The 25,717-nt window shown below is 46.7% G+C and overlaps 3 protein-coding genes across 14 annotated transcripts in view; all 3 read left to right on the top strand.

Moving 5' to 3' along the window:
* The window catches only part of mafgb (MAF bZIP transcription factor Gb), a 34,245-nt gene extending 31,732 nt beyond the window's left edge, over positions 1 to 2,513 (top strand). Inside the window, exon 3 of one of the 2 annotated variants that reach the window (XM_090195356.1) lies at positions 1 to 2,513. This exon is cut by the window's left edge and continues 521 nt beyond it. The gene's annotated coding sequence lies outside the window, so the exon portion shown is untranslated. The other variant, XM_036948148.2, reaches the window with a different exon arrangement.
* Positions 2,514 to 6,232: 3,719 nt separating this feature from the next.
* On the top strand, positions 6,233 to 19,098 carry cp110 (centriolar coiled-coil protein 110). Of its 9 annotated transcripts, none has more exons than XM_036947972.2 (12): positions 6,233 to 6,320; positions 6,632 to 6,794; positions 7,263 to 7,391; positions 7,670 to 8,991; positions 9,247 to 11,015; positions 11,329 to 11,447; positions 14,290 to 14,475; positions 15,083 to 15,199; positions 15,330 to 15,422; positions 15,848 to 15,961; positions 18,170 to 18,255; positions 18,546 to 19,098. In XM_036947972.2, exons 1-12 carry the CDS (start codon positions 6,268 to 6,270, stop codon positions 18,820 to 18,822), a joined length of 4,428 nt encoding a protein of 1,475 aa, XP_036803867.2. In that variant the 5' UTR covers positions 6,233 to 6,267; the 3' UTR covers positions 18,823 to 19,098. The 9 variants fall into 9 exon arrangements, with proteins under 9 accessions (XP_036803867.2, XP_036803873.2, XP_036803874.2 ...); XM_036947975.2 differs by having other exon boundaries at positions 6,259 to 6,359; XM_036947974.2 differs by having other exon boundaries at positions 6,278 to 6,397.
* Positions 19,099 to 20,006: 908 nt separating this feature from the next.
* sirt7 (sirtuin 7) lies at positions 20,007 to 25,717 on the top strand. Of its 3 annotated transcripts, none has more exons than XM_090195352.1 (10): positions 20,007 to 20,173; positions 20,614 to 20,751; positions 20,973 to 21,077; positions 21,599 to 21,669; positions 22,018 to 22,090; positions 22,217 to 22,315; positions 22,759 to 22,995; positions 23,289 to 23,369; positions 23,734 to 23,840; positions 24,223 to 25,717. In XM_090195352.1, the coding sequence occupies exons 1-10, from the start codon at positions 20,069 to 20,071 to the stop codon at positions 24,431 to 24,433; spliced, it is 1,227 nt and encodes a 408-aa protein (XP_090051478.1). In that variant the 5' UTR covers positions 20,007 to 20,068; the 3' UTR covers positions 24,434 to 25,717. The 3 variants fall into 3 exon arrangements, with proteins under 3 accessions (XP_090051478.1, XP_090051479.1, XP_090051480.1); XM_090195353.1 differs by having other exon boundaries at positions 20,028 to 20,393; XM_090195354.1 differs by lacking the exons at positions 20,007 to 20,173; positions 20,614 to 20,751; positions 20,973 to 21,077 and adding an exon at positions 21,260 to 21,408.

The raw sequence follows: 25,717 nt of genomic DNA, 5'->3' as shown, positions 1-25,717 counted from the left end.
AGAGGAGGAGATGAAGCTAATTAGGACTATTTAAAAATGAAACCATTGGTCAGTGCATCGTCATTGAGCACAGGACAGAATTTAATCAGGTGAGGTGGCCCCCCTTTGAGAAAATATCACACCCTGGATAGTAATTACCGTGTTTCTACTGTTATTTTGTAACTGTTGTACACGAGGTCCAAAGTTGTAATTTGTATGTAATGTAGTTATGCGTGTGTTGTGTCATGGAATACTGTGAACTTCATCCGTGGCCGACTTTCGTTTTGGTATCATCCTATTTGGCTGTGTTTTCTCTGAAAACAACTATTTGTTACCCAACGGGCTTCCGTAGTCACAGGCACTTCCTTGTTTTGCAGAAACAGCTTGCAGAGCCGTCAATTTATTTCATATTTTATCATAAAAATGACAGAGAATTGTATTTTGTAACTGCTCATTGCACAAGAGAGACAAGATACTTTCAGAGAAGTGAGGGTCTTCAGGAAGAGGTTTTGGTTATTTTGGAACTTTTCACCCTTTTTTCTCCCCAATTGGAAGGTACAGTCTTGTCCCATCGCTGAAACTCCGTACGGACTTGGGAGAGGCGAAGGTCGAGAGCCATGCGTCCTCCGAAACATGACCCTGCCAAGAACCAGAAGCCAGCCGCACCAATGTGTCTGAGGAAACACAGTACAACTGCCGACCGAAGTCAGCCTGCAGGCGCCCGGCCCACCACAAGGAGTCGCTAGAGCACGATGGGCCACCTGTGCGCCCTTGGTCTGTAATGACGCCACTCGGGAGGCCTAAAGAGGTTGTGTTTTATCACAGGTGTGTTCACCTGTGCTTAATGTTATGCACTGACCAATTATCACCATATTACCAATCTCCATACAGGCCAGAGGGGTCTAGGCATCTAATCGCCAAGTGTTGTCCTGTTCCTGTCTGTCTGGGACTTGTGTACTATACTGTAGAATTAGCTATCGGGATTACATTGACTGACACGTGTTTATGTGACTAGGCAATTACTCCATTCAAAAACGAACTGAAAAATCAACATTTTAGTCAAAAATGTATAGAATTGAAATATAGTAAATTTGAATGTTTTTCTAATTTATTGTTAGATTTGATTTTGTTTTGTTTTTTGGAATGGCAATAACATACTGACGTTACTATGACTATGAGGTATTTTGTTGACATGGCCAATATTTCAACTGTCAAAATAATTATTTTCATCATTATTATCATTATTTTCATCATTTTTATTTTCAGTTTTTAAAACAGTGGACTGTTCAATCTGTTAGTTGGGTGTAATTCTCACAAGTTTTACCATATCAGTGTGAGTGATGTTACGTATTCTTCAAAGGATTCTTTGTCTACATATGGTCACATCTTGAATTTTATAAATGACATAGAGTATCTTTACATTATTTATAAAAGACCTTTAAAAAATATTCAAGGTAAAAATGGTTTGATATTTCCTCTTTTTTGCAATTGTACCAAAAGTGGCTTAACTATTGAAGTTGATAGCTTTGTCTTTCTAGTGACTAGGCGCGTGTGGTTGTTATGGTGACCGTGAGGCTAGCGCGTGGTGGTGTGACGTTGTCATGTACAGTACGTGACGAGGTAATGATCAATATTATTGTTCACTGTGTTGTTGTTATGGATACGTGATGCTGTTTTAATTTAAAACGGGTGATGTAGTCGAAGGTACCTATGCTCTGCCCATATCCCTATGTAACAGTGGTGGTTGTATTAATTGATGTTTATTAATACTTAATACACGTGTTATTAATGTGTTATAAACATGCATTACATAAATTACGTCTCTCTGAATAGGAACGGTTTATTTAGCAACTCAATAAAATGTCTAAATGTATAAAAGCCTGAATATTCCAAATGAGTTCGACAAACTGGGAGAATAAAGAGATACAGCGTTACCAAGATACAGCGTTACCAAGATACAGCGTTACCAAGATACAGCGTTTCCTAGGATACCCAAACTACTGCAAGGGTGTAACGACTGGGATATGGGCCTACGATTACATCACCCGTGCTCTTTGGATAAGTTCTATTTTTGTGACGTGATTTATACAATTATTTAATTTGCTCTGTATATAATTTATATGTTATGGATGTGTTTAATGCAGACTGCATTGCCGATGTTTTCGTTTGTTTGTTTATCCTATTCTGTAAATGCCAGGGAAGTAACACTGTTGTCTGCTATCTGTTTATGTTGGGTCATAGAGATCCTGTCATTCAAGAATTATACAATGCAAGTTCCCCTGTACTGAGATGGTCCATGTCCATTCTACTGGTCAGTATAATTCTGTGGGCTGGGTTTGGTTTGGTCTGTCTGAAAGCAGGCTTTTCCCACAGACATGAGGTTTGTTACAGCATTTTTTTGCCTGTCCATTACCCACGTAGGTTATTTTGTTATTTGGGTACTTAGTTGAATTGTCCACAACTTCTAGAGTACAAATGACCGATTTCCACATGGTTTTATAATCACCCTTATATTGCCGTTAACTAGATATCAAACCCAGACAGTATTGAATATGTTTTGCTTCATCTTCATAATAGGTTGGGGAAACCCTGCCATAGGCTTTAATGGAAGTTACTGCTGTGCAGTAGATGGGGATGCTCTCTTTCTCTTTACACACAGTAACTAAATGGGGAGGAAAGAGGGGGAAAGCGAGGAGGAAAGAGGGGGAAAGTGAGGAGGAAAGGGGGGGAAAGGGAGGAGGAAAGAGGGGGAAAGGGGAGGAGGAAAGGGGGGGAAAGGGAGGAGGAAAGGGGGGGAAAGAGGGGGAAAGCGAGGAGGAAAGGGGGGGAAAGGGAGGAGGAAAGGGGGGGTAGGAGGAAAGGGGAGGAGGAAAGGGGGGGTAGGAGGAAAGGGGGGGAAAGGGAGGAGGAAAGGGGGGGTAGGAGGAAAGGGGAGGAGGAAAGGGGGGGTAGGAGGAAAGGGGGGGAAAGGGAGGAGGAAAGGGGGGGTAGGAGGAAAGGGGAGGAGGAAAGGGGGGGTAGGAGGAAAGGGGGGGAAAGGAAGGAGGAAAGGGGAGGAGGAAAGGGGGGGAAAGGGGGGGGGTGTTAAAAGTACAGAAACTGTTAAAGCCACAGGAATGGTTGCACTGATGGTTTGATCAACCGAGAAAGTACAGAGTGCTGCAAATCTCGACTGAAAAGGTGTGATAAGAAAGAACCCTTTCCTTATCTCTTTACCGTTGAAACTCACACATCTGGCATTTAGGTGTATGTACAGTATGTAGTGATAAAAATGTAAAAATATCTATTTTGATTCTCTTTTAAATGGGCAAAAAATATATATTGTTTGACTGGTGATCTGTGAAATTGTTCTGAGGGAGTTTTTGGTCCTCGTAATCTCTTCCCTCCTCCCATTTGCTTTCGTAACTTCTGATGTTGTTCTACTTTTGACTGTGGCAAGTCCTGTGACGTTTCAACATTCTGTGAGCAATGTGTTAAGGGTTTTTGGAGAAACATTTTAATATACTCTAATTAGATAACTTAAAGCAAAAAGTGCCACCACCAAGTTATATTACTTCAGTTTGTTTAGTTTTGATTGTTTTGTTGATTTGTTGTCGAGCACACATGAATGTTGTCGTGGTGACTGTTGTCAAGTGAACGTCTATATATGCAAAAACTGGGTGGGGCTTAAGGAAGGAGGCGGAGCTAGAACTGCTAGAGCTTGATGAGTAGTGATGTCGTGGTTGGTGGTCTAAAAGTTGTTGTCAGCTTAATAAACTGCAGGTACAGTGTGACTGAGGTCAATATCTTTTATACAAAGTGCTTATCTATATAACCCCCCCCCCCCTCCCCTCCCCATAACACACCACATGTTGGGTCAACTGGTGAGCATATGACTATATGACTCAGGGGTGTTTCTGTCTATGCCTCCCAAATGACACCCTCTGCCCTTCATAGTGCACTACCAGGGCCCTGGTCAAAAGTAGTGCACTATAAAGGGAATTAGGTGTAATTTGGGACACAGTCTGTGTGTGTCTCCAAAGTATACAATGTTCAGTGAAAAGCTATGAAAACAAGTAGTAGAGTTTGTGAATATGGGAATTATTAGTAACAAATGACCTGGAAATGTAAAAAATCTGTGTTTTGTAAAATGTTCTCTATGGGGTGTAATACATTATTATATCGCAGTGTCACAGTACTTTGTAAGGGGAAACACCCTAATGTGACAGTGAGTCCATTTCATTGTAAGTATTTATTCATTGATAACTAAATTATTGTACTTTTTTTGCTATTTGTAGATAAGTAATGCTGATGTATTGGTAACCATGGGAATTAACTGTTTTGTCATCGACCCTTTAATTTATTGATGTACATACTCTATTGTTTGTTGATAAACAGTTTACTTTATTTTGAATATGACCAATAAACACAATTTGAAGAGGACAAACTGTATCTTCCCTATTGTTCCATAGTTATATAGGGGTCCAAAACACTGGGTCCAAATCACTTTGGGCTTTATGAGCCAGCAGACAGGCATGACAGGGACCATAGGAGTTGGCAAGTCTGCACAAACTGATCTGGGACCAGGCTATAGGCTATAATGTGACTATATGATGATGCAGACAGGCATGACAGGGACCATAGGAGTTGGCAAGTCTGCACAAACTGATCTGGGACCAGGCTATAATAAGAAGAAATAAGTCTTTGCAGTCAGTCAATGTGTTGACTTTTTCAAGTCCTGGGTGCATTTTATAGTCTATTCTGTTGCTTTATTTTACAGTATTGTAGTCTGCCTGAATGTCTAACGATAAGGTGTTTCTTCTGGTTCGTTCATCTTTATTTCAACTTCAAAGTCGGCATCCCAAATGGCACCCTATTCCCTTTATTTTAATGCACTACTCGTCAAAAGCAGTGCACTGTATAGGGAATAGGGTGCCATTTGGGACACAAGCAACACCTTATTTTCTCTTTCCAGTGGAATCCAGTTAAAAGTGGGGCGATGGAGGATGACTTAATTCCAGTGACCTCTCAGCGGTGGACATATTTCTGGCCCAGATATCAGTACAAAAGGGCAGAGGCCTCCGTCGCTGATCTAGACGTGGTTTATCGCCACACTGTGACGGATTGATACCTTCCTAGGTGCTAAGTAGTGCACTATATAGAGAATAGGGCGCCAGGAAGCATAGGGCTCTGGTAAAGGTTGTACACTATATAGAGAATAGGGCGCTAGGATGCATAGGCTCTGGTAAAGGTTGTACACTATATAGAGAATAGGGCGCCAGGATGCATAGGGCTCTGGTAAAGGTTGTACACTATATAGAGAATAGGGCGCTAGGATGCATAGGGCTCTGGTAAAGGTTGTACACTATATAGAGAATAGGGCGCCAGGATGCATAGGGCTCTGGTAAAGGTTGTACACTATATAGAGAATAGGGCGCCAGGATGCATAGGGCTCTGGTAAAGGTTGTACACTATTATAATGAATAGGGCACCATCCTCTGTCTGCCCCAGTTCTATCAACACTATCCATCCACAACATGTATCTGACCCGGCTCCATTTTTCTCTCCCTCCATCCTCCTCTCACTGCTCACATGACCATTTGTGACCTCTTAATGACGTGAGAAACGCTTGAATAATGATTAATACATGACATGTGTTTAAGACCCATGGACTTCCCGTTGATGAAATAAAAATAGAGTAACATTATGCATAGCATACGTTGACCCATCGACCTTACATGGACAGATACTTCATGCAGCACATTTACATAGAATAGAAACAAACAAATACAGATAAAATGTATATTACAATGGACGTATACCTTAGTGTAGAATCATCACCATAATTGCTAAGATCAGCATTTATTTAGCTGATTCGTCAAATCATTATCAGCGGTCCAATGGACGTGCTACCAATAAACACCAAGATCTCGGTATGTAGTTTTTCTACTGTTTTATTACTGTCCGTACAAATGAACCATATTGTGTTTACTCAACCTTTTAGCCAGTAACGTCAGTAGGTGGCAGTAGCAAATAACTGACCGAAGATTAGTTGTCTGTCAAAATACCTGGAGAGTTGTAAAATACGAAACGGGGTATGGTTTCAGCTATTTCGCATGTTTGCCAACTCGCACTTTCAAAAACAGCAATATCAAGATAATACAACTAATTATCGCTAATATACACAATATATAGGTTAACTCATGACATTATGGACGTACTTAAAGTCGGACTTGGAGTTATTATTGTGTTCAATCTTGAATCCAAATCCACCTGGTGTGTTGATCCATGACGTGATTTGTAGACGCCATGACACTTTCCTCCAAACTGTCAGTTTGTTGTCTCGACGAGGCGGGTGAAATGTAAACATACAATTGATCTCTCTTGGAAATTCGTTGAATGTAATAGTTTTAAAGCCATTCGCTAAGCAATATTTTTGGCGAGTGTTTGTAAACTTTGCATTCTATTAATTTAACATTGGGTTGTTTGATAAAGTTGGCGCTATTTTGTTGAATGATTAGTTGACCGTTAGCGAACTTTCTAGATAACGTTAGCCGCTAGCTAGCTAGATTAACTAACAACAAGTAAAAAAAAAAAACTATAGTTATTTCGTGATCATCAAATAATGCATTGCTATAAAAACTAATTAACTAAACATTTCGTTTTGTTACAGAATGGAAGACTATGAAAAGTTCATACAACGCCGACTTTACGCACTGAAAAGGAAGGATAGCAACGACAACAACAAGAACCAACGCCGGACACTGGAATCACCATGTACTCGCCAAGGATCATCAGCTATCCGTTTCCATGGCTCACCCATCCTTCCTCCATTGGTAAGGCTTCGTGTTGCTGTATAACTCTATGGATATCACCACTTACATGTTCCATGGTATGTTGCCTGTGGGGAATGATGGAGCTAGTTATATGCTAGCCAGGGAACCAGTCTTTTTGCATGACAATTCCATACGGAGTTGGAAAGAGCAGAGACGACTGGCACCCAGGCTAGCTAGGTATTTATAGTCTTTATATTTTAACCTACTGTTGAAGTCGTTGTTAGCAAGGGCTTTTCTGTGACTATATGGTATATGCATATGACTTTCTTTTTCGGGCCTTACTAATGATATCTATCATTATTATGATATCTGTCATTATTAAGACACGCCTCTCATGGCAATACAAATATTTGAGGCCCAAATGGCACCCTATTCCCTATATAAGTCCTATGGGCCCTGGTCAAAAGTAGTGTACTGTAAAGGGAATAGGGGCACATAGACAAAGTCTGACTGTGTTGCCACTCCCAGCTCACAGGAGTGCAAAGAGAAGAGATGCAGAGACACAGAGAGGCAGCCAAGAGGACCATGGATAGGAGGAAGACTCGGCCCTCTGAGACGAGGATGTCCTACGTTCAGAACATTCTACACAGTGTTCAGGTAAATCCACATGAATTTTAAGTCAAATAAGGCTGGTTTCCCAGACATTGATTAACATTATTGGAGAATCTCAAATGAAATATTTTTGGGAATCGGGAAACGGTCCCATATAATTTAATTGTACACTCCTGCTACTTCAGCTAACTTAATGTATTGCCAAGCCTATAAGGTGAAAAGTGTGTATTTATGTCATAACAAAGTTATGATTGTTTTCATTTCTCACCTTTCCTGTTGTTATGGTCATGTTTTTTAAATGTGTTTTCTGTCTGGTATTCTAGCTGAGGCAAGCACCAACACTGGAGGAGTTCTTTCAGGGTGAACCAGGACTAACGGCAGCCAACACCACCAACCTACACCACAGCAATGTCCGCCAGGTTCTAGCGTCGCAGGATGATGATGTCACCGAGACCAAGGACAGCTTGCCGGGGTCGTCCTCCCCACCAACCTTAACCGTCATGCATGATGGGAAAGCAGGCGTCCGAGGTCCTCCCATGACGTCGACAGCCTACGGCGCCTTCACAACAAATCACCTTACAACTTTCCATAACACCACCACTGTGAGGGAGACCTTCCTAGATAAGCTGGTCTGTGACCCAATGACACCTTCTCTAGCTAGAGAGACAACCACACACACCAACCAGGTTGCTCCACAAACAGAGACCCGGACCAGGGAGAGACTCTTGTATGACCAGGATAAGACCACCAATGCTGAGTGTGTTCTGGAGGAGGACCTGGGTTCAGGAGGAGCAACGGTGGATCCTCTAGCTGACATCAGCCACCAGTCTTCTGGGTACGTGACGTGTGAAAACGCGGAGGCCACCTGGGTCCTGAGTCGGACTGAGGCTGGGGAGAGCATTTTGTCAGGGCCTGAGGAGGGGACACCAGTAGGAACGGGGGGGGTTCTCCTACAAAGCACCTCGGATACAAACACAACCAAGGCATGTAATATCATCAGCCATCCTCCCGTTGATGCTGAAGATCTGGAGGAGGGGTCGTCCCCGTGTGACGATGACCTCATAACCGGTCGCCCCGCAGATGAGGCGAGCGTGACGTCGTCCTGGTGTAATGACGTCATACCAGACTATTTAGAGGAAGCGTTGGTGACGTGGCCTCTACAGAGCAGCGATATCACACCTCCTGTAGAAGACCGCAGAGCAAGTCACCCAGGAAAGAAGTGTAGCACTGCTAATATTGTGACTTTCCCCCAGCATCAAGCCTCATTATCACTATCAGACCTTCCTGAACCCAAGATTGTAGTGACATGTCCTCAGGCTGAGGCCTCGACACCGGACCTCTGCAAACCAGATCAGAACCAGATCCAGGCGTCAGACTTAGACCTGGACCGACCGCAGGGACCATACCGGCTCAGCCTCCAGACTCTTCTAAAGAAATCCCAGGCCGCTTTGGAACGCCCCAAACCAGGCAGGAACCAGCCAGGATCAGAACCAAAGAGCCAGGCTGGAGATGTAGACTTGGACCCGGAACCAGAGGCAGGGCCGTACCGCCTCAGCCTCCAGACCCTGCTGAAGAAGTCCCAGGAGCACCGGAGACGCCAGCGTCAGCTGAAGAACCAGGCCAAGGCCTCTACTTGTCCTACCAGGTGAGAGTTGGATGTTGTTTTATTCATCTGCTTTATTGACTTCTGTTTGTTGTGTTCAGGCAAGAGGGGCAGACATATTAGAGGTTTGAAAACCCATATTTTAGCTTTGCTTTTAGTCAGTGGTTTTACTGTTATTTTAGACATATTTTTTTGGTTTTCATCTAATTTTTTGTGGTCTGTTTGTTTTTTTATCTCCTTAATTTGAATGTTTTTACTGTAAAGTTTGTTGTGATTTGAAATGTTATTTTATTTTAGGACCCAGGAGGCCTCGACACACCAGAAGATGGAGGAGGAGATGAGTTTCTCAGACAAGGAGAATGAGGAGTTCCTCCAGTCAGGGAGAGGGGTGGCGGAGGGAAGGAAAACCCGGGACAGGGATTTGAGAAAGGATCATCTGGGAATGGGAGTCCAGTTTTCCGGACCGCCACCACTAGAGATATTCCCTAAGGAAGCGTGGGTTCAACGTGAGGAGGAGAAGGCGAGGTCTAGCATTGTGGAAAGAATGGGACTCGAAAAAGGATGTCGTGAAGGAATATTGAAGGAATTGGAGGCTGGAAATGGCCCTTCACATTTGGTTGGTCTAGAAGAAGACACCCAATCTCCTCCAGGAGTGGACATTGATGCTAGCTCGGCAGTCGAAGACATCCAGCTACACCTCTCACCAGACATCCAGCTACACCTCTCACCAGACATCCAGCTACACCTCTCACCAGACGTCACAGCAGCACCGTCAACGCTAATGGAGAACCTTCCACATCCTATCTCAGCCGATGCCTCCATAACCCAGAAATCATTCTACCTAGTCAGGGAGAAGAGCTCTACCCTGCCGAGGCCTTCCTCTCTGGGGGGTAGTAGGTTCCAGACCGTCCCTACCCCCCAGTTTAGTATGAGCCCTATCCGCTGTAAGAGTAAAGGAGACAGTGGGGGAGGAGGGCGTGGCACCCCCAAGAGGCAGATCCTGGTAAACACACCTTTGAATGTAGACAATGAGGTGGGGTCGGTGACTGGGCAGGAAAATGATGCTTGGGACCAAAGGCATCTGCATAGAGCACCCCTAGTGGCTGGGGGTGGTATATCACAAGGCTTTACTGCTCCTACAACTCCCCTAGTGGCTGGGGATGGTACAACACCTATGCGTAGGAGCTCAGACCAGGCAGAACAGATAGCTCAGCTGGAGCTCAACCTGTCCAGCCTCAAAATACTGATCTCAGACCTGGAGTCCACACTAACAGAGACACCAGAGAGCCACCAGACACACAACAACAGCCAGACTGATAATAATAGTAACCTTACCATGGACCCGCCACATAAATACATGGACTACCATACACCTGAGAGTCAGGCAGAGAGTAACCTTACTGACAGTGAGAAAGGAAGAGGGGATGGAGGTCAGAGGTCAGCTTATAAGATGACGGTGGTCCCCTGTAGAGTCCAGGGGTGTGACAGCGTACCTCCATTGGTCAAGGAGGTGGAGATCACTGTTACAACAGGTTACAAAAAACAAGATGGTCGCCAGCAGCAGCCTCTTGCAGCGCGCCTCGTCACCTCCCTCACTCAGAAGAGGAGAGTTTCTGACGTGTTCCGGAAGGTTCCATATGATGTCATCAAGGTTCCGTCGGAAGTCATCAAGGTTCCGTCGGAAGTCATCAAGGTTCGGAATGACGTCGTCAAGATTCCAGCATCACACAAAACACCATTCTCCGTCCTCTCAGACGCTAGTAACAACCAGCACCAGCCAATGGAGTGGAAGAGTTACCCGGAAGACCCCGCCCACTTCCAATCCATCAACCAATCGTATGACGTGGACACGCCCTCAGGGCTCTGGCTCCAGGGAGGGTCAGGGTCAGAGGGGTCGTTGAAAGGTCATGACCCCGCGGGGAAGCAGCTGACCCCTGAGAACGGAGGTGGTGGTCAGGGAGGGGCGTCAAGGGCCAAACGTAGACTGGTCATGCACACGACAGAGGGGAACAGGGGAGGAGGACGAAGAGAGGTGATGGACAGGCCTCACTCCAGTACTCCTGAAGGTAAGGCCAGCCAATGTCCACAGTGGGTTTAGATTGGGACGTCTTCCTGTCTGAGGTACGGAGGTAGAGAGACAAACATTCACATAGTAATGGATGGTCATCTCAAACTTCATTCAATGTTTTCTCAATCCATTATATAACATTCAGTGGCTCCAAACTCAAAAAAAGCATTTTATGCTGTTTATTCATTCATTATAAAGGCAACAAGTGCAGAACAAACGTTTGTCAATCCATAATATGCCTGAATAAGAGTCTGTAAAGCACATCGGACTCCTAGCTAGCCCTTCCTGTTTGACTGTTACCCGTCTCCTAGCTGCGGTGCGGTCACACAGTCAGGAGAGCCAGCAGCTGAAGCAGCTCCAGCTGACCCATGCAGGCCAGGTCAGAGCCCTGAAGGAGGAGCAGAGGAGACAGCAGCAACAACTACTGCAGGTGAGAGAGACCCCTGTCCATCACCTCAATATGACCACAGTATGACCACAGTATTACTACTATAGCTACAAAACTAACCACAATACAACCTCTTACAGGTTTGGGCTCAATACAATTTCAATTCCAGTCAAATCAGAAAGTAAACCAAATTCCAATTCCACATCACCTCATTGAAAGGCTTTGAAGAGAATTGGTCATTGGAATTTCAGTGTACTTCCTGAATTTACCAGAATTAAAAGGGAATTGACCCCAACCCTGACCTCTAAACAATTGATGAAGCAGCAACAACTACTGCAGGTGAGAGAGACCGCTGGGCCGCAATATGACCACTACACTTGCAACTCCAATAACTGTGACGTCTAACCAAGGTCACCTATAAACCCATCCAGCTGGCACCGGTATCCCTCCCTGCTTGCTGCTCTCAATCAATTCCTCCCTCTCCCTCCCTCTCAATTCCTCCCTCTCCCTCATTCTCTCTCAATTCCTCCCTCTCTCTCTCTCTTCCTCTCTCTCTCTCTCTCTCTCTCTCTCAATTCCTTTATTTCTCTCCCTCTCTCTCAGTTTCTCTCTCTGATTCTCTCAGATTCTTAAAATGGCCCAGCTTGTGCTGTTACATCAACCTTAATGCTCCTCAAAAGAGAGACCGGGATTTCAGCTCCTTGGCTTAATTACATCCTCACACACACAGCTTGTGCAGACTGCAGACATATGCCCATTATAAGGGACCTTGAAACTCTCCTCCAGTTTTAAGGACCAGGGAGAGATTCTACTATAAATGTTTCATTGGAGCCCTAAGAGGAAGTGTGTGTGTGTGTGTGTGTGTGTGTGTGTGTGTTAAACTGAAGGACAACCAACACGTTAGCTTGCATCCATTCCTTGTATATCAATTCAACTTTGACGTCCCGAATACGCCAGGTGTAGTAGACCTGACCGTGAAATGCTTACTGACAAGCCCTTAACCAACAATGCAGTTCAAGAAATAGAGTTAAGAAAATATTTACTAAATAAACTAAAGTAAAAAAATAAACACAAGAAAATGACATAACAATAACGAGGCTATATACAGAGGGTAGCGTGTGCGGGGCTGCAGGTTAGTCAAGGTCATCTGTACATATAGGTGGGATAAAGCTGCTCTGCATAGATAAAGAGCAGTGAGTAGCAGCAGTGTAAAAACAGGTGGCTTGGGGGTAGAATCTGTTAAGGAGCCTTTTGAATCGAGACTTTGCTCTCCAGTACTGCTTGTCGTGAGGTAGCAGAGAGAACAGTCTATGACCTGGGGGACTGGAGTCTTTCACCATTTTTTGGGCCTTCCTCTGACACCGCCTGGTATAAAGGTCCTGGATGGCAGGAAGCTTGGCCCCCAAAATGTACTGGGTCGTACGCACTACCCTCTGTAATGCCTTACGTTCAGATGCTGAGCAGTTGCCATACCAGGCGGTGATGCAACCAGTGGTTGTGCTCTCGATGGTGCAGCTGTAGAACGTTTTGAGGATCTGGGGACCCATGGCAAGTCTTTTCAGTCTCCGGAGGGGGAATAGGCTTTGTCGTGTCCTCTTCATGACTGTCTTGGTGTGTTTGGACCATGATAGTTGGTTGGTGATGTGGAAACCAATGAACTTGAAGCTCTCGACCCACTCCACTACAGCCCCGTTGATGTTAATGGGGGCCTGTTCAGCTCGCCTTTTCCTGTAGTCCACGATCAGCTCCTTTGTCTTGCACATTGAGGGAGAGGTTGTTGTCCTGGCACCACATGGTCAGGTCTCTGACCTCCTCCCTATAAGCTGTCTCATCGTTGTCGGTGATCAGGCCCACCACTGTTGTCGTCAGCAAACTTAATGATGGTGTTGGAGTCGTACCTGGCCACGCAGTTATGGGTGAACAGGGAGTGCAGGAGGGGGCAATGCAAACACCCATGAGGGGACCCCCGTGTTGAGGATCAGTGTGGCAGATGTGCTGCTACCTACCCTCACCACCTGAGGGTGGCCTGTCAGGAAGTCCAGGATCCAGTTGCAGAGGGAGGTGTTTAGTCCCAGGGTCCTTAGCTTAGTGATGAGCTTCGTGGGCACTATGGTGTTGAACGCTGAGCTGTAGTCAATGAACAGCATTCTCACGTAGGTGTTCCTTTAGGTGTTCCTTTAGGTGTTCCTTTTGTCCCGGTGGGAAAGGACAGTGTGGAGTGTGATTGAGATTGCCTCATCTGTGGATCTGTTGGGGTGGTATGCGAATTGGAGTGGGTCTAGGGGGTCCGGGAGGATGCTGTTGATGTGAGCCATGACCAGCCTTTCTAAGCACTTCATGGCTACCGATGTGAAAATCATTTGGGCAGGTTACCTTCCGTCTGTGTGTGTCTCTGTAGCTCTAACAACATCATTAACATAAAACTGTTTAATAATTAAACCTGTCTTCTCCCCTCCCTCCATCATTGAGGATGTGTTGCCTGTAACAGGAGGTTAGCTGGGCCATGGATAGAGAGATAGAGGGAGACAGGGATGTAGGGTAGCTGGGCCGTGGATAGAGAGATTGAGGGAGACAGGGATGTAGGGTAGCTGGGATGGAAGGAAGGAGGCAGAGGGGGGATATGACACCGAAAAGGAGACGATCATTAGTTTAATTCATGAGGGGTGCTGGTTAAGTGCCAGATAGTCGCTCTGAGCGCTAATGGTCCTCTCTCTCTCTCTCTCTCTCTCTCTCTCATTCCTCTCTCTCTCTCATTCCTCTCTCTCTTTCTCTCTCTCTCTCATTCCTCTCTCTCTCTTTCTCTCTCTCTTTCCTCTCTTTCCTCTCTCTCTTACCTCTCTCTCTTGCCTCTCTCTCTCTCTCATTCCTCTCTCCCGTCTGTTAGATGCTGGCCGTACGTTACCAGCTGCTCCAGAGTTTGTCCTTCCCTGTGTCCTCCTGCCCCACATCCAGTGCATGTCTAGGGGACAACACAACCTCCCTCCTCCCCCTCTCTTCCATCCCCCTCTCCATCCCTCTATTCTCCCCCTCAGCAGGATCCCTCCTTTCAGACCCAGACTCCCCCTCACGGGTAAATTCAATTCACACCTGACTGACTTTGTATATTTGGATCTTCAGTTTATAATCAACAAGTGAGAAGCACAACAGTTAGTTGTAGGATGATTCAAGTCAGGGTGTGTGTGTGTGTGCAGGTGTGTGCGTTTGTATGTGTCTGTGTGTGTGTCTACAGCTACAGTTGGCCACCAGTTGAAAGGACCTTGAGAATCTGGGTGGGAAATTAATTGGTTGTCATTGACAGAATTGGTATTTCTCCTCTCGTCTCTCCCCACCCCCCTCGTCTCGTCCCCTCCCCTCTCCCCACCCCCTCTTCTCTCCCCACCCCATCTTCTCTCCCCACCCCCTCTTCTCTCCCCACCCCCTCTTCTCTCCCCACCCCCTCTTCTCTCCTCACCCCCCTCCTCTCTCCTCACCCCCCTCCTCTCTCCCCACCCCCCTCCTCTCTCCCCACCCCCTCCTCTCTCCCCACCCCCCTCCTCTCTTCCCACCCCCCTCGTCTTGTCCCTCTTCTCTCCCCACCCCCCTCCTCTCTCCCCACACCCTTCCCTCCCCTCCTCTCTCCCCCACCCCCTCCTCTCTCCCCCTCCACTACCCACCCCCCTCCTCTCTCCCCTCCTCAGTCTCCCAGGTGTCTGTCTGTGTGTTACGGTCCCCTGGTGGCAGCAGCAGTGAAGGGATACCTAACCAGGAGGCTCCTACACACAGAGCGAGTGGGACAGCTGCTATGTACCATCAAGGTGACACACACACAGTCTCAGAAACACACAGCCCATCATGGGATTTATCAAAGATGTGATTTACGGATGTGTGTTTAATCATTTATTTTGTGCATGACTTTGTGTGTGTGTGTGTGTGTGTCTCCCTCAGGACACGCAGCAGTTCCTACAGTCCTTCCAGCCCCATAGCCCTGGGAGAGACAGCAGGCAAGACCTGGTGCTGCAGGAGAGAGTCACACTGCAGGTAACTAACACACACACTGGCGCGCACAACACTGTCTCTACACACACACACTCTGGCGCACACAACACCGTCTCTACACACACACACACACTGGCGTGCACAACACCGTCTCTACACACACACACACACACACTCTGGCGTGCACAACACCGTCTCTACACACACACACACTCTGGCGCGCACAACACCGTCTCTACACACACACACTCTGGCGCACACAACACCGTCTCTACACACACACACACACTGGCGTGCACAACACCGTCTCTACACACACACACTCTGGCGTGCACAACACCGTCTCTACACACACACACACTCTGGCGCACACAACACCGTCTCTACACACACACACACTCTGGCGCGCACAACACCGTCTCTACACACACAGAAGACTAATTCTCAGGAGTGGTGTCTTGTTTCAGCTCCGCTCGGCGCGTTATGAGGTCCAGGACATCTTCTGTCTGTCAGCAGGAGACAGGATGCAGATCATCAGCTGGGACAGACAGCTGGCCAGGGACAGAGAGATGAAACGCAAGGTAACCACACGGGGGGGGGGGACAGAGAGATGAGACGCAAGGTAACCACGGGGGGGGGGGGGGGGGGCAGAGAGATGAGACGCAAGGTAACCACGGGGGGGGGGGGGGGGGGGGCAGAGAGATGAGACGCAAGGTAACCACAGGGGGGGGACAGAGAGATGAGACGCAAGGTAACCACGGGGGGGCAGAGAGATGAAACGCAAGGTAACCACAGGGGGGGGGGGGGGGGGCAGAGAGATGAGATGCAAGGTAACCACGGGGGGGGGGGGGGGGGCAGAGAGATGAGCCGCAAGGTAACCACGGGGGGGGGGGGGGACAGAGAGATGAGACGCAAGGTAACCACGGGGGGGCAGAGAGATGAAACGCAAGGTAACCACGGGGGGGGGGGGGAACAGAGAGATGAAACGCAAGGTAACCATGGGGGGGGGGGGGCAGAGAGAGATGAGACGCAAGGTAACCACAGGGGGGGGGGGACAGAGAGATGAGACGCAAGGTAACCACGGGGGGACAGAGAGATGAAGACGCAAGGTAACCACGGGGGGGCAGAGAGATGAAACGCAAGGTAACCACAGGGGGGGGGGGGGGGGGGGGGGCAGAGAGATGAGATGCAAGGTAACCACGGGGGGGGGGCGGGGGGGCAGAGAGATGAGCCGCAAGGCAACCACGGGGGGGGGGGGGGGGGCAGAGAGATGAGACGCAAGGTAACCACGGGGGGGCAGAGAGATGAAACGCAAGGTAACCACGGGGGGGGGGGGGGCAGAGAGATGAAACGCAAGGTAACCACGGGGGGGGGGGGGGCAGAGAGATGAGACGCAAGGTAACCACGGGGGGGGGGGGGGGGGGGGGGAGAGAGAGAGATGAAACGCAAGGTAACCACGGGGGGGGGGCAGAGAGATGAGACGCAAGGTAACCACGGGGGGGGGGGGCAGAGAGATGAGACGCAAGGTAACCACGGGGGGGCAGAGAGATGAAACGCAAGGTAACCACGGGGGGGGACAGAGAGATGAGACGCAAGGTAACCACCGGGGGGGGGGGGGCAGAGAGATGAGACGCAAGGTAACCACGGGGGGGGGGGGGGCAGAGAGATGAAACGCAAGGTAACCACAGGGGGGGGGGGGGGGGGGGGCAGAGAGATGAAACGCAAGGTAACCACGGGGGGGGGGGCAGAGAGATGAGACGCAAGGTAACCACGGGGAGACGCAAGGTAACCACAGGGGGGGGGACAGAGAGATGAGACGCAAGGTAACCACGGGGGGGGAAGAGAGATGAAACACAAGGTAACCACGGGGGGGCAGAGAGATGAGACGCAAGGTAACCACAGGGGGGGGGCAGAGAGATGAGACGCAAGGTAACCACGGGGGGGCAGAGAGATGAGACGCAAGGTAACCACAGGGGGGGGGACAGAGAGATGAGACGCAAGGTAACCACGGGGGGGAAGAGAGATGAAACACAAGGTAACCACGGGGGGGCAGAGAGATGAGACGCAAGGTAACCACGGGGGGGAAGAGAGATGAAACACAAGGTAACCACGGGGGGGGGGTGGGGACAGAGAGATGAAACACAAGGTAACCACGGGGGGGGGGGGGGGACAGAGAGATGAAACACAAGGTAACCACGGGGGGGGGGGCAGAGAGATGAAACGCAAGGTAATAGTGTTACTTTATTTTTTATTTTTGTCCATCAGGCTAACGCGTTTTGGCAGTTAAACCTTCATCAAGACTTTTTTATTTAAAAAAAATTGTTGCACATTTATTTAACCAGGTAGGCCAGTTGAGAACCAGTTCTCATTTACAACTGAGACCTGGCCAAGATAAAGCAAAGACTTCCAGTCGTTATGCTAACGCTAGTTAGAAATTGCTCTAGCATTAGTGAGCAACATCTTTCAAACTGCACACAGAGACATGACCTCATCAGGCTGGGGAAGTAGACAAAGGGCCTCACAGCCACAATCCCCAACTATCTCTACGTTAACACTACAATCGCCCTCTAAACCCGACAAATAGCATTTAGGTATCATGATGACATTTGAGATATTTTGGGACACAATTAGTGACTTCCTAGTGCACAATAAAGCCTCCAACATGAGATGCTTTGGGGGTCTGGATAGAAAGATTAGGATTGAATGTAGAACAAATATACATCAGCATACACAAATTTAAGGAGTGTTTGTGTATCAAACTGTGTGTGTGTGTGTGTTTGGGTCCACAGACTGGGGAAACGGGGTCGACCAGGGGGAAGACTTCTCTGTCAGCTGCTACACAGAAAGCCCTGGAGAGGAAGAGAGGAGTCATGATGTGAGTCCTGTAATAGAAAATGTGTCACTAGACCAGATAGTTAAGTTATTGTATATAAAACAGACATTGTCAGAGCAAAACAGAAAGTGTATGACTTGTATGTTCAGGGTTATCAGCACAAGGTTAGGGTTGTGTTAATAACATGTTTGGTTATAGAAGAGCCATACTTCTACCCAAGCTAATACAGCCCAGGCAGTGACTACTGCCCACCATAGTGATATTATGATACTAGTAAAAGAGTCCTACTGTCTCACTAATCAACCTATTGTTCCCCTCTCTTCTCCCATCAGGAGGAAAGCGGCAGAGGGGCAGAGGGGGACTGGAGCTGGGGTTGTAGCTGGCCAGAAGGGCCCTCTGGCTGGGGCAGAGAGGCAGAGGGGGACTGGAGCTGGGGTTGTAGCTGGTCAGAAGGGCCCTCTGGCTGGGGCAGAGGGGACTGGAGCTGGGGTTGTAGCTGGTCAGAAGGGCCCTCTGGCTGGGGCAGAGGGGAACATCGTGAAGCGGATGCGTGGGTCTTTTCGACCCAACCCTCAAAGGGTGCATTCACTGCATTCAAATGCATCTTAGCTACTACATACTGTATGTGACAATCTATTCTTACCACAAGACCTCAGGACTTGTTTTTGGGACACACTGTTTGTAATATGTTAGTTTTACACATGTTATACTCTTTATATTTCCTATACCAATTTGTGGTATACGGTATTGGGATGGCAATGCAACCAAAGCCTAGAAAACCCAAGTCTATATTTGAAGGTCTGTTCTGAGTGTTCATCTTTCCTACTGTTTTTGTTCTAAATTATTTAGAAGTGTTTTTTAATAAAGTTTTTTTTTAATAAAAAATGTACTTGTCAGGTTGGTTTAATGAAAACTGAACAAAAATATAAACACAACATTCAACAATTAACGATATTACTGAGTTAAGAGTTCATATAAGGAAATCAGTCAATTGAAATTAATTCATGGGGTCTTAATCTATGGATTTCACATGACTGGGCAGGGGCACAGCCATGGGTGGGCCTGGAGGGCATAGGCCCTCCCAATTGGGAGCCAATCAGAATTCGTTTTTTCTCCACACTAAAGGGCTTTAATACAAACAAATACTCAGTTTCATCAGCTGTCCTGGTGGTTGATCTCAGACGATCCCCCAGGTGAAGAAGCCGGATGTGGAGGACCTGGGCTGGTGTGATTACACGTGCTCTACGGTTGGGAGGCCAGTTGGATGTACTGCCAAATTATCTTAAATGATGTGAGGTGGCTTATGGTAGAGAAATTAACATTCCATTTTCTGGCAACAGCTCTGGTGGACATCCCTGCAGTCACATGCCAATTGCACGCTCCTTTGAAACTTGAGACATCTGTGGTCTTGTGTGACAAAACTGCACACTTTAGAGTGTCCTTCTATTGTCCCCAGCAGAAGGTGCACCTGTGTAATGATCATGCTCTTTAATCAGCTTCTTGATGTGCCACACCTGACAGGTAGAGAGATGTATTATCTTGGCAGAGGAGAAATGCTCACTAACAGGGATGTAAACAAATTTGTGCACAAAATTTGAGCGAAATAAGCTTTTTGTGCGTGTGTAACATGTCTAGGCTCTTTTATCTCAGCTCATGAGACCAACACTTTACATGTTGCATTTACATTTTTGTTCGGTATAGTTTTAAAATTAATTTCTGAGTTCTAGTAAACGTTTATATTGTGAGAACGCCAGTGGGCGCAGTTTTTTTTCGAAAGCTACATTTGGCCTATTCGACGACATCCGTCCATAGCTGTCGTTGGTTTGTCTGTCAGTGTGATTCCACGTCTGTGAGAATGGAAGGGGAACCAGACACAGGCGCGTCTTCTCGGGATGAGAGAAAAGCTAAAGAGAAGGCTGAAATACTGCAAAGGGAAACCCAGCGGAAGAGTTTCAAACTGGTCAGAGAGGAGAGACTGGAGATTTGTGTAGTCCACTGTTTACAAGCTAGCTAGATGTTATGCTAGCCGGCTAGAAAGCTACACCGGCGGCTTGCAAAATAACACTTATTGCAATGCATTGCAACGTTTAACAATGTTGAGAACTTTGGATAAAACTCTGACATTGTTCGTACCGAGTGACATTGTCAAGAGTAGATATTGCCCATTCATGTATTCCAAAGTTAGTAACTATTGCATTCCTTTGCGTCATTCTCAATGTAAAATAATCACCTGGCAATGACTACCGAAATGTTCAGGGCTCATATAAAGCTTATCCGAGTAGGAGTACTGATTTAGGATCAGTTTTCCCTATTAGATCACATGGACAGGGGGCACCTGATCCTAGATCAGCACTCTTACAGTTTGTACATTGTAATTATCTATCGTCGCATCCTTTCCAGGTAGCTAAGATCCTGAAGAAGCAGGAGAGTGAGCGGACACAGGAGGAGTCTGCGGATCTACTTCTGCACCAGGACACTGTACAGGAGCTGTGTTCGCGGCAGGTCCGCAGGAACATTCTAAAGAGGAAGCAAGAAGAGGTCTGGTTGACGCATCTTTAGAACTGCCCAATAACACAGCCTGGTTCCAGATCTGTTGGGGCGATCTTCCCAACTGCTTGTCACTTCAAACATGGCATGGCAATTCCATTGGAAGTTGGCACAAACAGACTGGCACCCAGGCTACCAATAACATGGTCTAAGTGGCGCACTCTCTCCTTGTCTCATGCTTGATATGTCTCTCTGTCTTTGTGCTGTTGTAGGTATTTGATGATACCGAGGACCTGAGGTGTAAAGTGGGACAGTTGGCTGAGGCAGTCAGACAGGCTCAACACCTGGTTATCTACACTGGAGCCGGGATCAGTACGGTAAATACTGGGGCTCTGTATTTCACACTATGGCTGCGCTCCACTGGTCTAAGTGCCAGTTTATTTATGCTATCATGTCAACTCATTGTCATGCCAACCAAATATTTGACAGCAGTGGAGTTGGCAAGAGCACAAACAGATCTGGGGTCAGGGTATAACTTTGTTCTGGGGTGTATTCACAGGAACCGGATGGCTAAAACGGGGAGGGACTAACCTGAACCAAAATGAAATGCTTGTTTTCATTGCGAAGCGTTTTCTACGGTGTGCACTCATATAGCCTTTTTCAAATCTCTCCTCGGGGACCCCCGGCCGTTCTTGAACTTTTCCAGAGGTAGCACACCTTATTCAACTTACACGAGTTATTAGGGTTAAGGGCCTTGCTCAATGGCACATTGGCAGATTTTTCACCTAGTCTGCTCGGAGTTTCGAACCAGCGACCTTTCCGGTTACTGGCCCAATCGGCTAGGCTACCCGTCACCCATCATGACAAGAGTGACATGTTTCTGTGTCATGTTTTGCAGGCAGCGTCCATCCCAGACTACAGGGGACCAAATGGGGTTTGGACACAGCTACAGAAGGGCAGAGCTGTCAGGTGAGACAGGCTGGAGTCAACAAGATGGCATCTTTGTCATACTGCATGTAATTAAGTCAACAAGATGGTATCTTCGTCATACTGCATGTAATTAGGTCAACAAGATGGCATCTTCATCATACTGCATGTAATTATGTCAACAAGAGGGCAACTTTGTCATACTGCATGTAATTAAGTCAAGAGGGCAACTTCGTCATACTGCATGTAATTAAGTCAAGAGGGCAACTTTGTCATACTGCATGTAATTAAGTCAACAAGATGGCATCTTCGTCATACTGCATGTAATTAAGTCAACAAGAGGGCAACTTTGTCATACTGCATGTAATTAAGTCATCTCTCTCTCAACAGCTCGTCAGACCTGAGTGAAGCAGAACCTACTCTTACACACATGTGTATCAGGATGCTGCATGAGGAGAACATGGTCAGTGAGCTGGTTGTGTGTCGTCATGGACCTTGTGCTTGTAGCTTCGTCCGATAATTGAAAGGTTTTGAGGTGTCTGTCTGATGATTTCCAACGTGTGTTTGGCATTCGTGTGTGTGTGTGCAGGTGCAGCACGTAGTGTCGCAGAACTGTGATGGGCTCCACCTGCGTAGCGGTCTTCCCAGACACACCCTCTCTGAGCTGCACGGCAACATGTTCATCGAGGTAGGACACACTCTCTCACTACATACAGTATATACAGTATACTACATACAGTATATACAGTATACTACATACAGTATATACAGTATACTACATACAGTGTATACTACATACAGTGTATACTACATACAGTGTATACTACATACTACGTACAGTATATACTACGTACAGTATATACTACATACAGTATATACTACATACTACATACAGTATATACTACGTACAGTATACTACATACAGTCCATACAGTATATACTACGTACAGTATATACTATATACTACATACAGTATATACTACATACAGTCCATACAGTATATACTACGTACAGTATATACTATATACTACATACAGTATATACTACATACAGTCCATACAGTATATACTACATACAGTATGTTCCACCTAAAGAACTCACTGTATTATTCTAACATTTCCTGTTTTACAGGTGTGTACTTCCTGTTCCCCGGTGAGGGAGTTTGTGCGACTCTTTGACGTGACGGAGCGCACCGCGAGGCACAGGCACGGGACGGGGCGGCGGTGCGCCCACTGCGGGGGCGAGCTCAGGGACACCATCGTACATTTCGGGGAGAGGGGCACCCTGGAGCAGCCTCTCAACTGGAGGGGGGCATCGAACGCTGCTGAGAGGGCTGACGTTATCCTCTGTCTGGGCTCCAGTCTGAAGGTAAGGACAACATGTACTAACACACAGCATCAATAAAGCCTGAAGGTAAGGACCACATGTACCAACACACAGCATCAATAAAGCCTGAAGGTAATGACTATCAGGATGAATAGACTAAAACAGAGTGCTCCCACCTCACAGGACAATGAAATTGAATGCAAAATGAAATAGGACTTCTGTGAATATTGAATAGAATTTAGTGTTTTTTTTAGTTGTAGAACCTTGACTGGCTCCTCCTACTCCGTTTGTGTGTCATCAGTGTGGTTAGACTGATCTTTCCATCTCGTTACCAGGTGCTGAAGAAGTATGGCTGTCTATGGAGCATGAATAGACCTGCTATCAGGAGACCCAAACTCTATATCGTCAATCTACAGGTCATCTTGCTACTACTTACCATGATCCAGCGTCTCCTAATCCTGGTCCCTGGCATTGCCCCAGCATTAACATATTGATGATTAGTGCTGGACGATGCTGTTTTTAATTGTACCTCTTTGGGCCCCCGGGACCAGGATTGGGAAACACTGACTTGAACCAATAAAGCCTTTGTGTTTGAGTTGAATCTTGATCATTCAATGAAGTTTCACTTAGTTCTCCCACAGAGATGGGCCCTGGTCACAAGTAGTGCACTATAAAGGGCCCTGGTCACAAGTAGTGCACTATAAAGGGCCCTGGTCACAAGTAGTGCACTATAAAGGGAATGGGGTGGCTGATTTGATGATGACCTCTGTCTTGTTTTAGTGGACACCTAAAGACGACCTGGCCACGCTGAAGATCCATGGGAAATGTGACGACGTGATGCGTCTCCTTATGGAGGAGCTGAACATTCAGATCCCTGCCTACAACCAGTAAGACCTGTCTCAAAACGCACACACACACCTCTCGGCTGTCTTCACTAGGAAGCAAACTGGTTGGAACGGGGAGGGACATACCTCAACTTGTTGCTAAAAGTTTTCCGTTGCAAATAGTTATTTTTAAAAAATGTAACCATTATTTAACTAGGCAAGTCGTGATCAGTGGAATGTTATGGTGTTGAATCGGGTGCGTTAGTGCGAGGACTATCATTTTTTAAATTGCACCGCTTTGGGTCCCCAGGACCAAGATTGGAAACCACTGACTTGAACCAATAAAGCCTGTGTTACAGAGTTGAATGCTATGGTGTGCACTAATGAATACACCCCACCTGGATCACCCTGACTGACTCATTCCTAACTGCCCTTCCTTCATCAGGACAGAGGACCCTGTACTCAGCTTGGCCACGCCGCTGAGACCAGAAGAGGAGGACAGTTACACTCGTAAACTCATAGCTCCGCCCGCTGGCGGGGAGGACTGCTCACCAGACTCCCTGGGACAGGGTGGAGGAACAGCAGTACAAGGAGGCTGGTTCGGACGAGGATACTCCAAAGGGAGGAAGAGGAAGAGGAGGAAGGTGGTGGTGTAGCAGAACGTTAATCATAGTAGAAATTTGACAGACGATTCTCCATCTCCTTTTTGTTCCGATTGGTTGTTTTGAAATGGACTTTGATAGTAAGGAAGACGTCACAGCAGAAAGAAGTGAGGGGGGAAAAACCTCACTAAGACGGAGCTGTTTGTGATGCAGAGTATTATGAAGTATTACTATGGTTTCAGATATACTACCTCTCTAAGCCTGAGGGAGCATCCTAATAATCTCCGCTTTCTGGTCGTCACTAGTTACCACAGCCACAAAGCCACAAACCCTGCCTCTCTCCACAATTTAAAATGTCATTTAAACCTTAACCACACTGCTAACCTTATGCCTAATCTTAAATTATGACCAAAAATCCCCCCCCCCCCAAAAAAATAAATAAATATATATATAAAAAATATATAGATATGATATAGCCAATTTTGACTTTGTGGTTGTGCTATCTAGTGGAAACACTTTCTCCTGAAGTGTGCACTTGTTGACTTCCCATCATGGATTTAAATGAAGATGTCCGGTATTTGGAAACTCCCTCTGATCGATGCCTACACTAATCCAATGCTTTTAAGTTTGTGGGGAGTAGTGAACACTTCAGGAGGAGAGATTATTGGGCTGTAACCAAAGAGTTTGGGTTTTCAATTAAATGGTGCTTTTATGTAGCTTTCATAGGAGTGGTGTTTTGTGTTTGTTACATGCACAGCACCTTACTAACTTTCCTCAGGGTTGCCGTCGGCGATGACATCCTATTACAGTACAGCACATTCATGGCATTAGTATCTGTCATTTGGATGGTGTTATTGTCAGGCATTTGGTTTTACAATAATGGAAGTGTGAATTTAGGGTTTGTCCCAAATGGCAACCTGCTCTCTATGGGTCCTGTTCAAAAGTAGAACACTACATGGGGAAGAGGGTACCATTTGGGATGGGAATCTCAGTGTTAAATGTTGTGTTTTCTTGGTGCTACACATCAGTGTTCTCCCCAAAGAATAGAGTCGCTGCGCCTCCTTGTGGACTGGCTACGCCACTATGTAAACACTTGTGGACTGGCTACGCCACTATGTAAACACTTGTGGACTGGCTACGCCACTATGTAAACACTTGTGGACTGGCTACGCCACTATGTAAACACTTGTGGACTGGCTACGCCACTATGTAAACACTTGTGGACTGGCTACGCCACTATGTAAACACTTGTGGACTGGCTACGCCACTATGTAAACACTTGACAAATCATGTAACTTGTGTTTCTTTTTTTGAAGCATAAACCAGGTTTCCATTCAA

This window comes from Oncorhynchus mykiss, chromosome 13, assembly GCF_057628025.1.
Source record: "Oncorhynchus mykiss isolate SJ-2025 chromosome 13, ASM5762802v1, whole genome shotgun sequence".
NCBI classification, from domain to species: domain Eukaryota; kingdom Metazoa; phylum Chordata; class Actinopteri; order Salmoniformes; family Salmonidae; genus Oncorhynchus; species Oncorhynchus mykiss.
Note: the sequence above shows the minus strand (reverse complement) of the source record. Positions and strands in the feature narration are given on the sequence as shown.

What these genes read in the sequence shown, in the direction of transcription:
- cp110 (XM_036947972.2), top strand. Translation starts at nt 6,268, where the DNA reads ATGACACTTTCCTCCAAACTGTCAGTTTGTTGTCTCGACGAGGCGGGT. An exon ending in ACCCAGACTCCCCCTCACGG is followed by an intron (nt 14,476 to 15,082) that starts GTAAATTCAATT and finishes TCCCCTCCTCAG; the next exon opens with TCTCCCAGGTGTCTGTCTGT. An exon ending in AGGAGAGAGTCACACTGCAG is followed by an intron (nt 15,423 to 15,847) that starts GTAACTAACACA and finishes GTCTTGTTTCAG; the next exon opens with CTCCGCTCGGCGCGTTATGA.
- sirt7 (XM_090195352.1), top strand. Translation starts at nt 20,069, where the DNA reads ATGGAAGGGGAACCAGACACAGGCGCGTCTTCTCGGGATGAGAGAAAA. An exon ending in TAAAGAGGAAGCAAGAAGAG is followed by an intron (nt 20,752 to 20,972) that starts GTCTGGTTGACG and finishes GTGCTGTTGTAG; the next exon opens with GTATTTGATGATACCGAGGA. An exon ending in CAGATCCCTGCCTACAACCA is followed by an intron (nt 23,841 to 24,222) that starts GTAAGACCTGTC and finishes TTCCTTCATCAG; the next exon opens with GACAGAGGACCCTGTACTCA.